Source organism: Triturus cristatus, chromosome 10, assembly GCF_964204655.1.
Source record: "Triturus cristatus chromosome 10, aTriCri1.1, whole genome shotgun sequence".
In the NCBI taxonomy this organism is placed as follows: domain Eukaryota; kingdom Metazoa; phylum Chordata; class Amphibia; order Caudata; family Salamandridae; genus Triturus; species Triturus cristatus.
Genome location: NC_140593.1, coordinates 1,141,926,360 through 1,141,944,370, shown reverse-complemented (window position 1 = coordinate 1,141,944,370; position 18,011 = coordinate 1,141,926,360). Strand labels below are relative to the sequence as shown.

The window sequence follows — 18,011 nt, the reverse complement described above, 5'->3', positions numbered from 1 at the left end:
GTGCATCCCTCTACTCTCACATGCCACTCGCATCCATGCACTTCACTCTAACCTCCACTTGCATCAATGCACATCACTCTACCCTCACAAGCCACTTGCATCCATGCACATCACCCTATCCTCACAAGCCACTTGCATCCATGCCCATGACTCTACCCTCACATGCCACTTGCATCCATGCCCATCACTCTACCCTCACATGCCACTTGCATCCATGTACATCACTCTGCCCTCACAAGCCACGTGCACCACAGTCACATCACTCTACCCTCCACTCAGATCCCATGCACATCACTCAAACCTTCACTCGCATCCAATCACATCACTCTACCTTCACAAGTCATTCATGTCCATGCACATCACTGTAACCTCACAAGCCACCCACATCCATGCACATCACTCTACCCTGCACTTGCGTCCATGGACATCACTCTACCATTACAAGCCACTCGCATCCCATGCACATCACTCTACCCTCATAAGTCACTTCACTCTACTCTCACAAGCTACTCTCATCCATGCACAACCTTCTACCCTCTACTCGCATCCATGCACATCACTCTACCCTCACAAGCCACTTGCATCCATGTGCATTATTCTACTCTCACATGCTACTTGCATCCATGCACTTCACTCTAACCTCCACTTGCATCAATGCACATCACTCTACCCTCACAAACCACTTACGTCCCATGCACATCACTCTACCCTCCACTCGCATCCCATGCACCTCACTCTACCCTCCATTTGCATCCATGCGCATTACTCTATCCTCCACTCGCATCCATGCACATCACAAGCCACTCGCATACCATGCACATCACTCTACCCTCACAAGCAACTCACATCCATGCACATCACTCTACCCTCCACTCGCATCCATGCTCATCACTCTGCCCTCACAAGCCACTCGCATCCATGTGCATCACTCTACTCTCACATGCCACTTGCATCCATGCACTTCACTCTAACCTCCACTTGTATCAATGCACATCACTCTACCCTCACAAGCCACTTGCATCTATGCACATCGCTCTACCCTCACAAGCCACTTGCATCCATGCCCATGACTCTTCCCTCACATGCCACTTGCATCCATGCCCATCACTCTACCCTCACATGCCACTTGCATCCATGTACATCACTCTACCCTCACAAGCCACTTGCATCCATGCCTATCACTCTTCCCTCACATGCCACTTGCATCCATGCCCATCACTCTACCCTCACATGCCACTTGCATCCATGCACATCACTCCACCCTCACAAGCCACTCTCATCTATGCACATCTTTCTACCCTCCACTCGCATCCATTCACATCACTCTACCCTCACAAGCCACTTGCACCCCAGGCACATCACTCTACCCTCCACTCACATCCCATGCACATCACTCAAACCTTCACTCACATCCAATCACATCACTCTACCTTCACAAGGGACTCACGTTCATGCACATCACTCTACCCTCCACTCGCATCCCATGCACATCGCCCTACCCTCACAAGCCACTCGCAACCATGCACATCCATCTACTCGCATCCATGCACATCCCTCTACCCTCACAAGCCACTCGCATCCCATGCACATCACTCTACCCTCCACTTGCGTCCCATGCACATCACTCTACCCTCCACTCGCATCCCATGCACATCACTCTACCCTCCATTTGCATCCATGCGCATCACTCTATCTTCCGCTCACATCCATGCACATATCAAGTCACTCGCATCCCATGCACATCACTCTACCCTCACAAGCCACTCACATCCATGCACATCACTCTACCCTCCACTCGCATCCCATGCACATCACTCTACCCTCACAAGCCACTCGCAGCCATGCACATCCCTCTACCCTCACAAGCCGCTCGCATCCCATGCACATCACTCTACCCTCCACTTGCATCCATGCACATCACTCTACCCTCCACCCGCATCCATGCACATCACTCTACCCTCACAAGCCACTCGCATCCATGTGCATCCCTCTACTCTCACATGCCACTCGCATCCATGCCCATGACTCTACCCTCACATGCCACTTGCATCCATGCCCATCACTCTACCCTCACATGCCACTTGCATTCATGCCCATCACTCTACCCTCACATGCCACTTGCATCCATGCACATCACTCTACCCTCACAAGCCACGTGCACCACAGTCACATCACTCTACCCTCCACTCAGATCCCATGCACATCACTCAAACCTTCACTCGCATCCAATCACATCACTCTACCATCACAAGTCATTCACGTCCATGCACATCACTGTAACCTCACAAGCCACCCACCTCCATGCACATCACTCTACCCTGCACTTGCGTCCATGGACATCACTCTACCATTACAAGCCACTCGCATCCCATGCGCATCACTCTACCCTCATAAGTCACTTCACTCTACTCTCACAAGCTACTCTCATCCATGCACAACCTTCTACCCTCTACTCGCATCCATGCACATCACTCTACCCTCACAAGCCACTTGCATCCATTTGCATTATTCTACTCTCACATGCTATTTGCATCCATGCACTTCACTCTAACCTCCACTTGCATCAATGCACATCACTCTACCCTCACAAACCACTTACGTCCCATGCACATCACTCTACCCTCCACTCGCATCCCATGCACCTCACTCTACCCTCCATTTGCATCCATGCGCATTACTCTATCCTCCACTCGCATCCATGCACATCACAAGCCACTCGCATACCATGCACATCACTCTACCCTCACAAGCAACTCACATCCATGCACATCACTCTACCCTCCACTCGCATCGATGCTCATCACTCTACCCTCACAAGCCACTCGCATCCATGTGCATCACTCTACTCTCACATGCCACTTGCATCCATGCACTTCACTCTAACCTCCACTTGTATCAATGCACATCACTCTACCCTCACAAGCCACTTGCATCTATGCACATCGCTCTACCCTCACAAGCCACTTGCATCCATGCCCATGACTCTTCCCTCACATGCCACTTGCATCCATGCCCATCACTCTACCCTCACATGCCACTTGCTTCCATGTACATCACTCTACCCTCACAAGCCACTTGCATCCATGCCTATCACTCTTCCCGCACATGCCACTTGCATCCATGCCCATCACTCTACCCTCACATGCCACTTGCATCCATGCACATCACTCTACCCTCACAAGCCACTCTCATCTATGCACATCTTTCTACCCTCCACTCGCATCCATTCACATCACTGTACCCTCACAAGCCACTTGCACCCCAGGCACATCACTCTACCCTCCACTCACATCCCATGCACATCACTCAAACCTTCACTCACATCCAATCACATCACTCTACCTTCACAAGGGACTCACGTTCATGCACATCACTCTACCCTCCACTCGCATCCCATGCACATCGCCCTACCCTCACAAGCCACTCGCATCCATGCACATCCCTCTACCCTCACAAGCCACTCGCATCCCATGCACATCACTCTACCCTCCACTTGCATCCCATGCACATCACTCTACCCTCCACTCGCATCACATGCACATCACTCTACCCTCCATTTGCATCCATGCGCATCACTCTATCCTCCGCTCACATCCATGCACATCTCAAGTCACTCGTATCCCATGCACATCACTCTACCCTCACAAGCCACTCACATCCATGCACATCACTCTACCCTCCACTCGCATCCCATGCACATCACTCTACCCTCACAAGCCACTCGCAGCCATGCACATCCTTCTACTCACATCCATGCACATCCCTCTACCCTCACAAGCCGCTCGCATCCCATGCACATCACTCTACCCTCACAAGCCACTTGCATCCATGCCCATGACTCTTCCCTCACATGCCACTTGCATCCATGCCCATCACTCTACCCTCACATGCCACTTGCTTCCATGTACATCACTCTACCCTCACAAGCCACTTGCATCCATGCCTATCACTCTTCCCTCACATGCCACTTGCATCCATGCCCATCACTCTACCCTCACATGCCACTTGCATCCATGCACATCACTCTACCCTCACAAGCCACTCTCATCTATGCACATCTTTCTACCCTCCACTCGCATCCATTCACATCACTGTACCCTCACAAGCCACTTGCACCCCAGGCACATCACTCTACCCTCCACTCACATCCCATGCACATCACTCAAACCTTCACTCACATCCAATCACATCACTCTACCTTCACTAGGGACTCACGTTCATGCACATCACTCTACCCTCCACTCGCATCCCATGCACATCGCCCTACCCTCACAAGCCACTCGCATCCATGCACATCCCTCTACCCTCACAAGCCACTCGCATCCCATGCACATCACTCTACCCTCCACTTGCGTCCCATGCACATCACTCTACCCTCCACTCGCATCACATGCACATCACTCTACCCTCCATTTGCATCCATGCGCACCACTCTATCCTCCGCTCACATCCATGCACATCTCAAGTCACTCGTATCCCATGCACATCACTCTACCCTCACAAGCCACTCACATCCATGCACATCACTCTACCCTCCACTCGCATCCCATGCACATCACTCTACCCTCACAAGCCACTCGCAGCCATGCACATCCTTCTACTCACATCCATGCACATCTCAAGTCACTCGTATCCCATGCACATCACTCTACCCTCACAAGCCACTCACATCCATGCACATCACTCTACCCTCCACTCGCATCCCATGCACATCACTCTACCCTCACAAGCCGCTCGCATCCCATGCACATCACTCTACCCTCCACTTGCATACATGCACATCACTCTACCCTCCACTCGCATCCCATGCACATCACTCTACCCTCCATTTGCATCCATGCGCATCACTATCCTCCACTCGCATTTATGCACATCACTCTAACATCACAAGCCACTCGCATCCCATGCACATCACTCTTCCCTCACACACCACCGCTCAACAGGGCTGTCCTCTAAACAAAACAAACCACAACCAAAGAAAATGGCAGCCAACAGTCTGACTTCAGTCAATGAGTACCACAGAACCAGGAGGGGCCCCAGATTCTGTAGGCACCAGTGGACCCTACAAATAGTAGTAAATCGCTATGTAAATGCACAAAATATAGCTACGCACATACCAATGTTCAACACAACACACCTTGGAAAATGGTGGGGCAGCCTCGACTGACTGCTCCAGGGGGGCTGCTGCAATTCATTTAAAGTTGTGGCTGTCTTTCTGTTCTAGGTCTGTCTCCCAAAGGGTTGTGACTACTCTGGGGTCTCCACTGTGAGACATGCAGCGTCGGCTCATCAGTCGAGCCATGATGACTATTTGACTTGCTTTTCCGGATTAATGGACATCAGGGATTCAGAAAGTAGTCCAACAGTACTCCTGCTAACTTGTGAAAGTCATAGGTTGGTAGGTCAGGTCCAGGGAAAGTTTAGTTCATTCTGAATTGCCGCCATACAAAGGCCTTTCCACATGCACAATAGTACATACCATGCACTAATGTAAAACTAAGGTACTGTGGCCTCGTAGTGCATCCATCGAGTACAAAGACACTTTGCGGACAGGGCTCCATCACACTTCCTCGGGGAGCTTCTCTACCTGGGAACAACTGGACAGGGGAATAAACATGTCCAGGGCTGGCCCTACATCGGATTGACCAGGACAGCACCCTGGGCGTAAAGAAAATGTAGGGGCACATTTTCAAAAAATACACGCAAAGCAGCACAGCACCCAAAGAGGCTGCGCTGCTTTGCGTGGCAGGGAGGGAGCAGGAGAGTGACATATCTCCAGAGATATGGCTCTCTCCCTCGCGCCGGCGCTGATTTTAGCTGCCTTGCCCCAGGCACACACCTTTGCGCCATAGTACTAGGGTGTGTGCCTAATTCTACCATAAGCTTTTCCCACTTTGTATGTGTGCTGCACAGTGCTGCACGCATGCAAAGTCGGAAAACAAAGGAGAAATAAAAACATTTCTCCTGTTAGCGCCTCCTTTGAAGTGGCGTTAAAATTTGGTGTTAAACCCCGTCTACACTCTTGGTGCTAAGTAACGCAAAGCAGTGTTTCGCTCTGCTTTGCTCTACTTGAAAGTAAATTCCCCCCAAAAAATGTTGTGCTGGTTTTGGGACGCTAACCCAGCGTGAAATGTTTGGAAATCTACCCCTTGGTGTTGTGAGGGCGGGGGGGTCGTAGCGGTGTGACGCAGGAGGTCGATGGGGTTCTAACAATGACACTGAGTTACATTAAGGTGTGATAACAAATTCTTTAACCTCTTCAGTGCCCATGACGAGATAGTCTCGTCATGGAGCACGGTTGCGCTGTGCCCATGACGAGACTATCTCGTCATGAACCCCACCCACTAGTGCAACGCCCGGCACAGGAGGGGGAAAGGGCGTGGCACTGAAGGGGTTAACTGGACCGGTTGAAACCAAGTGGGATGGACGAGCTTCTGTTTGCATGACATTAAGTTAATCGGCTCCCTGCTGCGCCCCTCGAAATATTGGCCACCTGGGCCCAGCTTGCCCATGCCCAAGGACAGCCATGCACGTGTCTCTCTTCCTTGCAGCATCCTAGAAAGTTTGCAAGGCAGTTGTGTACTTTGTAATACAGAGCAAAAAAACACACTGAGAGGAGACAAGGAACGATATCGACACTGGCCATTACTCTGCATACCACAGCCACAGGCCCTCCTCCGCTCGCCCAACCGAAATAAAAAAAAACAAAGGTTTATGCGAATTAATCCTGGAATAATTACTAACACAATAAATAGATGCTCCCTGTTGTCTGTTTTACACTTAAAATGTCTAAGCTTCCTTCCACAACTATGCTGTTACATATATAAAACACAAATACGTCTTTATTTAAACACGCAAAAGCTTTTCAGTAAAAACACAAAACTGGATTTGCTGGCTTTGCCAATGCTTGTTTTGCACTTTCCTTCCAATGCTGTCTTGCGAACCACCTTGGTGCGCTGCGGAAGGCTCTGGAAAGGGAGGTCTCGTCCACAGTCTGGCACCGAGCTCCTCTGCTGCGAATGTGTGACACATTTAGGAAGTGTAAGCATAATTAAGGCAACAGCTGTGCAGACGCGTTAACAACACGCAGGGTCGTGTTTTTTTCTCTTTTTCTTCTTGCAGATTTCACTCCGACTGGGAGACCAGCTGCAGCAGCTTCAACGATCCCATGGTCGACTCGGGCAAAGCCAGCGCCATCTCGGTGTCTAGCTGGCCCATGGAACCCATTCAGTGGACGCCGTTCCCCATCCTGCACCAACTGAGTGCTCAGTCACCGGTACGTTAGTGGACCTGCCGCAAGCCGTGTGAGTCTCACTTATTGGCAGTGCTTAATTTGAGCTGGTGGTTTTCGGTGATCGCAACCGGCACTTAATTGTCAACACCGGCTCTTGTGACAGTCTGCCACAAGGTGGCGCTGTCTGGCTAATTTAGAGATGAACACAACAACAGGCAATTATTAATTTAATATACATAAAAATAATTACTATGTCCTACCGCCCAAGCCATTCTTATAGCTTTGGAGGCCTGAAATAGTCAGAATTGTCACACTTGTACGAGTGCGATGGTTGGTAGTTGTGTTGTTACTATCAATTGGCAGCGTAGCAGGGTAAATGTGTGGTGCGAGCTGCTGTGGGCTTCTGACGAGAGCCCTGGCACTTAATATTTCACAAATTAAGCACTGCATTGGGTGTGTGTGCGCCTTGAACTCTGGCCATTCTCAATGGGCCGCTGGGTGGCAGGTGCCCACGTCACGTACAGCAGCGTCAGCCACTGTGATGTTCTAGCCAATAGCACTTCGCATTCCTGAACTTGCAGGGCCATGTCTATAATGGTATATGTGAAACTACATGTCCCAGAATGCAAAGTGCTTTGGTTTAAAACCAGGGCTACATGAGGGATGACATGGAGTCATCCCTCAGCAGTCATGTCGGTTGTTATGGAGCTTCTCACCTTGGAATAATATTTGAGACATTATATTCTACATACATGTGCTAAGTATCCATAGGTTTTACAGGCAGTTTTGAAGAGAAACCCACAGAATGCTCATGGTGTGTAAAATAACCTAGGCACACAGCAAACCATGTATGTGCCTTTAGGCAAATGGTGTGCTTCTCCTTCGGGGCTGGTCTGTGGATGGTGTGGCGAGTGAGTTGTCACTCCAGCCCTGAAAGCAGCCCCCTGCCCTCCAGCTTGATGTGTGTTTTTGTTGTGTCCTGGGTGAACCTTAATCATGACTCTTCACCTGATTGTGAGAAAATAACTATCTCCCTGTGCCTCAGTTCCCTCTTCTCTGCAAATGGGGTGTTTAGAAAATAAGGTGGCAAAATCACTTTCATTGATTCCTCTGAGACAATCACATGCATCTACATCTTGGCATGACGGGGTGTTCTAGAGCACAGCATCATCAGCCTTGCTGTTCTGGTCACCCAATGGGTTTGAACCCTGAAATATGGAGCCCAGGCTGGCAGTGCTGCAGACTTAAGCCTGGGCGGAGTTCCACTGTGCGGAACTCTCCGCAAAGTGCAAAAAAAACCACATGCGGCAAAGTTTCTTTAGATAAATGCTGTTCGCGATGATTTTCAGTGCCGGCTGCTTGTCCGCACTGTGCAATCATCGCAAACGGCACCATGCACAGCCCAAGCGGACGCTGCTTCCTTTCTGCCACTTGAGTAGATTTTTCCTCGAGCTGCAGCTTTCTCAACGCGAACGGACGGTTTCTCATAGCGAGTGGTCGCGAGTATACGCGACCACTAGCAATGAGAAATGTGACTGCCTGCGTTGAGAGATCTCGCCGGGAGTTTGATTTTCCACGCTCGTGCTTGCCAACTTGATGTTGGCGATCGCGAACGAGGAAAAATCTCGGGCGGAGTTTTTTTAAACTCCGCGAGCAAAGCAGAGTTCACCCCCCCCAGACTTACGCAGAATGGCTTTCTCTAACAGGGACTATAGCCCGCTGGTCCTCTAGGCTCCACCAGGTGGCAGCATCATTGAACAAGAGCAGCCCTCTAAGAGTATTAATAGAAACACTCCCCAGAACATGTGCTGAAATGGCACATACATTAGACCAGTGGTCTTCAAACTTTTTAATGCGGCTCCCCTCCCCCCATGGGGTAAAAAAATCATCAGGCTCCTCTCAGAATTTTTCACAATTATTCTATAAAATTGGCAATGTTTAAATATTTTTAGACCAATTTAAAGATTGCGATGATGTTTTTTCACCATTTTAAAAATGCAACTAGATACATGATTGCTAAACATACTACTCTGGTGCGGCAGGCCTTACTAACATGTAAACGTATCCACTGTGTGATTATTGGAAATAGGGGTTGGGGTTTTGAAGAATATTTGGGGTCCCTTCCCTTGTGACACCTTCTCCCAGCCAGGATATAAACGACAAAAGATGTTAGTGATGGTCCATTACCAAGCGGCTTACTGCCGCACCCACCTTGGGAACACTTGAGGCCCCCCTAAGGGGGCCTGGCCCCCAGTTTTAAGACTCCTGCATTAGACTGAGCTGATTAAGTCTGGAGCACACCTAATGGTCAGTCACATTTTGTAAACATTACCCTCTGCTTTGCGGAGTAATATTGCATTCTCGGGCAGGGCTTATGTGCACAAGAAGCTGAGGTTTCCCATAACGGCCCTAAAGTTAGGGTGGTGCGGTCTTCTAGGGAAAAGTTCAGGTTTTTGAGGAGGATGAAGGTGCTAGAGTGCTTAAAGAGAGGTGTGACAAATTCCCTGATGTCACTGGTGAAGTTGTTGTGGTCCTGGTAACCTGTATCCGAGGGTTCTGCTCAAGGAGAAGTTGGCTGTGATACGCAGCTTGAAGTAAGGTGTTCTATATAGCTGGTGGGGGTGTCTTTGGAAACTCCGCTTCCAGGCTTGTGCGGACGATCTCGTCTGGTGTGTTTCAAGCCGGTGGCGATCTCTGGTGCAGAGGAAGCGTTCAGTCATGTTTCTGTGAGGACGAGGAGGTCTGGAGCATTCTCTCGCAGCAGGTCCCATATCTCCATGGCATGTTGAGCGAGCGGGTCTTAAGGTACATGCATGTTAGTTTGGCGTGCTATGTTAATAGTGGTTGGTCAATGTTGACGTGAGCAGGTGGTTTCTTTGGGTGAGCCGGTGGCGTGTTGGGGTGGGAGATGGGAGTGCATGAGAAGGCACATGTAAAAGCTTCCTCCATGTTAAATGGAGTAAGGCAGAAGCTGGGTCCAAAATGACGGACCAGGCACAGAAAAGTCCCAGGGGGGTCAGGGCTATGCACCTGCTTAAACCCAACACGTTACCATACCCACCCATGCTGCCAGACACCTATTGGGTCCGATTTACTCCTGCATCAACAGCACCATAGGTGACAAGCCAGCTCCTTTGACATGGGCTGACCCCGCCCTTGTCAGTTTTGACAAACCCATTCCGCATCAATACAGACCTACCACCGCTAGACCTACCCGCCACAGTTGGAAAAAAACACAGAAAAGGACAGGGTTTCCGCACTCTCCGTGCACCGGTCCAGCACACCAGCAACCTGCCAAAAGCTATCAAGAACCTCCTGAGCTCAGGGGCCCCATCCAACTCTTGCCCACAACACGCCTTCACAAAAGGACTCCTCCTGATCAGTGAAGCAGCAACACCCATCCTCAATAACTCCATTGACTCAGCTACATTTCCAAACTCCTGGAAACACAAAACCATCTCCCTCCTACCTTACGCAGTCCAGGTCTAGCAGAAGCTTATCAAATGACTCACCGACCATTTCAGCAACAACCAGTTCCTCAGTGGCCGGATTCTGGCCCAACCATAGTACATAAACAGCACTCATCGCCACCAGAGATGATATCCATATGATCCTTGACTGAGGAGAGACGGCAGTCCTCATTCTCTGCAGTATTTGACACTGTCTCACTCCCCGTCCTCATCAGGTGCCAGCAGAAGACTGGCATCAAGGACTCGCTCTCTGCTAGATCTGTTCCTTCTTAACGGGTAGAGGCCTGGCATCTCACTCCGCGGAGGCCTGCAGGTTCATCTGTGGAGTGCCTCAATGTTCATCGCTCAGTCCCACCATCTTCAACACATACATGATTCATCTGGCCAATGTCATCTGTGCACTCAACATCAACATCCTCTCCTGCTCTGATGACTCGCATCTCATACTCTCCATCTTGGACAAGACTGCCCAACAGATGAAACAAGTTCACTGCCAGCATGACCGAAGTCGCTAACTGGATGAAAGCCAACTGTCTCAAAACTCAACACCGACAAGGCAGAAGTAGTGATCCTTGGGAAGAATAGCTTGCCATGGGATTCCAACTGGTGGCCGTCAGAACTTAGACCCACACCCAGCACCAACTCCATGAACCTCGGAATCATCATTTACAACAAATTAGACATGACTGCACAAGTCCACACTGGCACTGCATCCTGCCTCCACACCCAGAAGATGCTGAGAAAGATATTCAAATCACTCCCAAGCAACACCAGAAAGACCGTTACTCACGCCCACATCACCAGCAAGTTGGACAATGGGAACACCTTCTATGCCGGCATCACCAAGCAACTCACCAGAAGACTACAAACCACCCAGAACTCTGCAACCAGACTCAATCTCCAATGCAACACTCACATCACACCTCACCTCACTGAGCTCCACGGGCTCCCAATACACAACCGTGCGCACTTCAAACTGCTCACACACACTGAAGGCACTACACAACTTAGGTCCCACCTACATGAACAGCTGCATCTCCTTCCACTAACCTTCCAGACCCCTCCCCTCTGTAGGACTTCTACTCACACACATTCCACGCATGCACAGAAATAGATTAGGTGTCCTCTTGCATCGCTTCCAAGGCGTGGAACGACCTCCCACTTCACATCAGTGCCTCCTCCTCTCTTCTTAAATTCTGCGCGAAGCTGAAGACCTGGGTTTTCATTTCACCATCCCAGACTAGGCGCAGACAGCTGCGCGGTGCCAGGACAGGGGCGTAACACAGGCCCCCGCAGCCCCTGCGGTGAGGGGGGCCCGAGCTGCAGGGGCCCCCCTGAGCCCCGTCCTCAGGCCTGAGAGCTCCATATTAAATACAGAGTGGGGGGCCCTTCATGTACCTTGAAGGGGGGCCCCCTCAACTTTTGTTACGCCAGTGTGCCAGGATACTATCGCGGGTGATACTTTAAAAATACATATAACATATAACAGAATTTCCCTTAAATGGGCAGTCTGGCTTTTAGACCCCCTTAACGCAATCTGACAAGGGAACAGACCTATTGCGCAAATGGTGTCATTTGTAAGGCTCTTGCATTTACCGTCCACAGGTGGCTGTAACTTGTGTCTGTAATCTTTGCTGGTGACTTTTGGAAATAGTGGGGATTAAACACCCACCACGAATTGCAGAGAGGGAAAAGCAAATGTGCTCAAATACTGGAGGGAGTTTCAAGTGGGGGATTTGGGTTCCTCCCCACTGATATTTTTTTAAAAAAATTAGGCCAAATGGTGCACTTTACACCAAATATGTTTACAAGTTAGCTAAAAAGCCATGCATTTTTAAATTACACTGATGAAAAACTGCTATACTTTGACGATGTGTCCAGAAAACCTGTCTGTGCCCAAGGGAATTCGGTTCACACATCCGAGAAAACCTTTAAAAATGTTGGAAAAACAGAATGGTTTTCCCCTCAGTCTACCTAAATATTGATTATAAAGCAACTGGTTTGATGGCAAATACAACACCCTGGGCTTGTAGCTCGATATGGCCACCGATCTTCAAGATGTACATAGCATCTGCCTCACTGCGAACTTCAACTCACTTTAATGTTTCCCTCTGGCCCTTTCCTAGTACATTCTCAACCACTTGTTGGAAGGGACAGGGAGCCAGCGTTAAAGTTTACACTGACATAACAATCTCAGACAACAGACAACAGAGCTATCTCTCAGGTCAGACAGATGTTACAGGCTCAAACAGAGATACCTGTCCGTGTACAGAGACCTTGCAGGTCCCGACAGGTCACAGTACACCAACCTTACCTGCTCGGGCGTCAGACAGCGACAGAGATTACTGACGTAAAAGGACTGCGCTGTATCAGCAAAAGTAAACATGATCCAATGACGCATTCCATTGGTAGCAGGCGTAAGAGCACAGCCACACTCACAAGCGTCACTGAAAGGCAGAGGTTCCAGTTCATGTCGCAGTCACAGTAGAGCCGGTCAACTTGCAGCAAAGAATACATCAACTGCTCACAAGGACTGTTGAATGAGTTTGATTGGGTGAAGAAGCAATGTCCGCTGACTGACAATGTCTGGTTAAAAAAGGTGCCAAGAGCGAATCTTGCACCGATTTTTAAAAATGGCAGCTTTGAGGACTTGTGGTAGCAGGAATGGTAGGTTTCCTTCTGCTGCGGGTGGCTGTGGGTGGCATGTACCACTCGGCAATAGCTTCCCATCCTCGGCTGTGAGCCCTCAACCCCCCTCAGAGTCTCAAGATGGGAGTGTGAACGCCTTACTGCGGTGCGAGGTCCCTACAAAACATTCTCTTATTTTCTACTAATCACATGGGCTTGTGCCTTACATGGAGAGATTTGGCCTCACTTTCATATGCCAGTGAATTTCAAATCCATTGTTTACAGATGTTCCTTTTGCATCTTTTCGGGGGCCCGCTGGACTGCAGGTTCTTACGGCAGCTGTTGCTCGCGCCCCACGGTAACTTCCAACAAGGTTTCAGTCCGCTGGGTTTGGCCTCTTCCTCGCAGACTAGCTTCTCTCCCGTTACTCTGTCATGCAGGCATTTCCTACCAGTGTGGCTGATACAAAAGTTACCTGGGACTGTATTATTTGAAAGTGCCATGGGGGTGCGACGGGCATATGCGCCCCCAGGTACTTTGGTATTGCAGAAAGGGCCGCAGACGCTCGTGCGGCACTTTCTGTTAGACAGATAGTGCTGTCACACATATAGCATCAGAGCTATCACCAGAGTGTTCCCTCATTTGCATGGGGGCGTGGCCCCATGCAAATGAGGTGATCCATTGGCGTCGGTGCCGTATCATACACACGGGCGCAGAGGCAAAGAAGCTGTCAGGAGGCACAGTGACAGTACTCGCCCTGATGGCAGCCCTCTGAAGGTGATCCTATAGACAACCCCTTGCAGGCAGATGCAGTCACTCACTGTACCCGCCTCCAAGGAGATCTCTCTCCCCTCTGAAAAGGGCAGGTGGGTTGCCGCCTGCACAGTGAAACACGGAGCGGCTGCTTCATATCCGCTCCGTTTTGCACTTGAATGCGCTGCCCCCAGGGCAGCACGACTACGCAGCTGCCCTGGAGCCACCCTATTCAATGTAATAGGGCGCCCTTTCACTGTTTGCGCCCGGCGCACCTGTTTTAAGGTGCGCCGTGTTGCTAACAGGAAAAGTGCGTCCTATGTTTCATAGGGCCCCTGCTCTTGAGTCCATCGCCTGCCTATTTATGCTGCCACAATACATTTATTGTCTCTATATCTCCCTCTTGCAGGTACTTTTTCATTCTTGCTTTCTTATGGTCACTGTATTCCTATCCTTCTCTTATCCCGAATTTCTCCACTTTGTCCCCCTTGATCTGGATTAGTCTTATTCTGAAAAAAGTTCCAGGGGCCCAAAAATGAGCTCAGGCACCCACCAGCACAAATTAAGTACAGCATCCAGCACTGGACCCGTATGGAAACCGAGAACGAAAGAGGACAGACACCATGGGAATGGGCCATGAAGAGAATAAACACAAAAAAAGGCAAGAAAGAGAATCGACACTAATGGAAAGAGAGAACAGGCATTGAATGGAAGAGAATGAGTGAAATCATATACTAGAACGGGAGTGTATGAGAGAACAGACACCACGAGGAGAGTGTAAGAGAACAGATACCAGAGGAAGACAGAGAGAGAAGAACAAGCAAACATACAACGAGAAGGGAGGAGGGGCTTAGTGGTTACAGATGGGACAAGAGAACAAGTAACCCTGGTGAAATAAAGAGGGGCAAGACGAGCAAACAATTTTCACTTTTCTCTCCCTTCTGGTATTTTTTTTCTCTCTTTCTTCTGTTCCATTTTCTCCCTTTGGTTTCTGTTCTCTGTTGCTTTCTCTTTTGTTTGTAATATGTACTTCCATCTTTGGCGCTCTGCTCTTTTCCTGTGTTCCATCCAACCCTCTTGTCTCTGGAATTAAAAAAACTGTCCATTATACTCCCCGTTCTGCCTAAACAACTTAACAAAACTAATGCGGAAGAAAAACAAAACAACAAAAAAAATCGTACTAACCCGCTGACTACTAATCTTGGGTTCCGGAGTAGCGTTCTACTCGTCGAAAAATCGCCTCAATCCCTCGTCAGAGGTCGTGGGCACTATATAAAACATTTCCTATAACCATTCTAGTCGCAGTCTTTGGTACTCTCCTGCCACCTGGTGGCGTGACTTAAAACCAGCACAACCGACCAGTTCTTCCTCATCTCGGCTCTTTAGAGCACTCAGCACTGCCACCCAATTTTTCCATGGACAAAGAAGTTGGACATTACCACTGAGGGTAGGTGCTTTAAATGGGAAAAAATAAGTGCAGGTACTCATTAAAATGAGCTAGAGGTGTAGTGAGTGGGTGGGGCCAGGGGCGGGTCTAAAGGCAAGACATTATGATACTTAACGACTTCTATAATAGTTGCAGCACAGAACAAAACACATGATAATTGTGTGTATATAAACAAAGCAGGTTAACTCATTACACAAAATGAAAGAGAAATGCGTTAATATGTTAACATTTCCTTTTTTTTTTGCAATAGTTGCCCCTTCTTAATGCCATACTGTTAAATGCTGTTGTTTGGCACAATACTATATATTTTTGGGCACGTGAGTAGGAAGAAACTGAAAATACCCCCACTTCGAACCAAAGCTCTTATGGCACCAAGCAAATGAAGCAAATCATCATGACCCTCCCCAGAAGATATCTCTTGTCTCTTCCATCGATCAATCCATTCATCCTTTCATCCTACCATTTACCTGCTGATGTCCACCATTTACTCTTTACATTCTGTTGTCTATTCAGTTTTTCATCCATCATTCAGTTTTTCACCATTCCGTCTGTCCAACCTTCATATCCAAATCTATCCATCCATCTTTAAACCTATCCATTCATCATTTCACTCATACATCTCTTTAGCCACCCTTTCGCTCATCCATCAATCCTTTCTCTCTCTATCCATCAACCCTTTCACTCCTTTATACCATCCACCCTTTCATTCATCCACCCTTTCACTCATCCATCATCCACCTTTTCATCCATCCCCCCTTTCATTCATCCATCCAATCTGTCACTTATCCACAAATCATCCGCCCTTTTATCCAATCATCCACCCTCTTTCATTCATCCACCCTTGCTTACTCATCTATCCACTCACTCACCCACTAACCCTCTCTACTACGTTATTTATGAACCTTTGTCACCGAACAGACATGTACACACAAAGTGCCACCCATTTTTCTTACAAAAAACAGGCATACAAATGTAGGCAAATACACAAACATAAGCAGACACACAAAAGACTCTGGTATGTTAAAAGCCATGTTATACTCTTCACCCTGGCTTTTTTAATTGCCACTGCCAGGGGACTGCCTTGATTGCTGTGTTTGTGCAAATGCAGAGGATAGTGTGAATGTGGTTGGCAGCACAGGGCCTGAATGGACCCAATAGCTGCCAAGGTTTCAGTTTGCATTGTGTGACATTTTCATATTTTGATTGCAATTATGAGTGACATTTCAACGACTATGAGTGACACTTTCTCACTAGCAAAATTAAGCAATGAAGACGAGGGAATCATATAAATATCAGAAAAGACATCCATTTGAGTTTAGCTGCTAATGTTTGAGATTGCTTATGTCTGACATTTTCATAGATTCAGTGGATTTACAAGAGTCAGGCAACAACTAGATGTGTAACACTTAGAGTGGCACTTTCTTGCGAGCATAATCATGGTATGAAGTCAATGGAAATAGACAAATCAGAAATCACACTCATTTAAGCAACAAGGAAGTCAAACTCTGCAGTAGGTTCTTTTGAAGCTATTATTCAATTTCTAAAATAAATCAGCGCCCTCCACCTCAACCTCAGCTTCAGGTGCGGCTGAACCACATGCAGCAACCCACTGAGCTATCCACATACAATACAGTACAATACAATATGCTTTTTTGAAGGAGGCATATTAACTCTCTACACTACTTAATGGTCAGAGTGAAAACTGCCAGTAGAGAAAACTCTGACCTCTCTCCAGCTGGAACAATAATCACATGACATCTCAGACTTAGCAAGTCTAACTATGGTGAGAAAATAAAGGGTGCTGCTTCGTAGTGTCACTGTCAAGCAGGGATGTTAAACACTTGGCACTACTAATAAATCAGCCAAACTGCTAGTTTAGACATAAGGTAGCGCTGGCCTGGTGAGTTTGGGGCAGAAGTTGGGCTCTGCTGGGCACAGCAATAGCACAGTCCAGGTCAGGAGGAGGTGAGCAGGTGATCAATTCTGGAACAGCGGCTTCCTCCTTTAACTTCATGTAGCAGGGGAATTCCTGGGTGCCCTGGCCCCCGGCTGGCAGGTAGGAAATGCAACATCCTGCCACAGCCTGGGCGCCGACTGGACATGGGTCCTCCACAACAGTGTGACAGAGCAAGAAGGGTCCGTGGCTAGACTGCCGACTTTGGTGCTGGAAACCAGAGTTCGAGCCCACATCCTGTGATTCTGGGCAAATCACTTAATCTCCCCGTGCCTGAATGTGTAATGTAAATACGGTGCTTGTGTAAAGCGCTCCAATACCTTCGGGTCGAGTTTGCGCTATATTAATATGCACAAAAAAAAAATCTAAATGAAAGTGTTATAAATGTGTGGAAAACACAGGGTTGGCGGCGCTAGTTTTCAGCTTATTTGGCATATAAGAAAGCCTACTATGCACAGACCGGGCAATTGAGGCATGTGGCGTTAGGAAGGTAGGTGCCTCACTGCAGAAAGCAGTTAGATTAGC

General features: G+C 48.7%; 1 protein-coding gene across 2 annotated transcripts in view; it reads left to right on the top strand.

Annotated features, from left to right (window-relative positions):
• LOC146796768 (uncharacterized) overlaps positions 1–18,011 on the top strand; it is a 251,019-nt gene that overhangs the window by 188,520 nt on the left and 44,488 nt on the right. Inside the window, exon 9 of one of the 2 annotated variants that reach the window (XM_085629469.1) lies at positions 7,123–7,276. In XM_085629469.1, the coding sequence (XP_085485595.1) occupies positions 7,123–7,276 (154 nt within the window). Of the gene's footprint in view, positions 1–7,122; positions 7,305–18,011 lie in introns of both variants that reach the window. The other variant, XM_085629470.1, reaches the window with a different exon arrangement.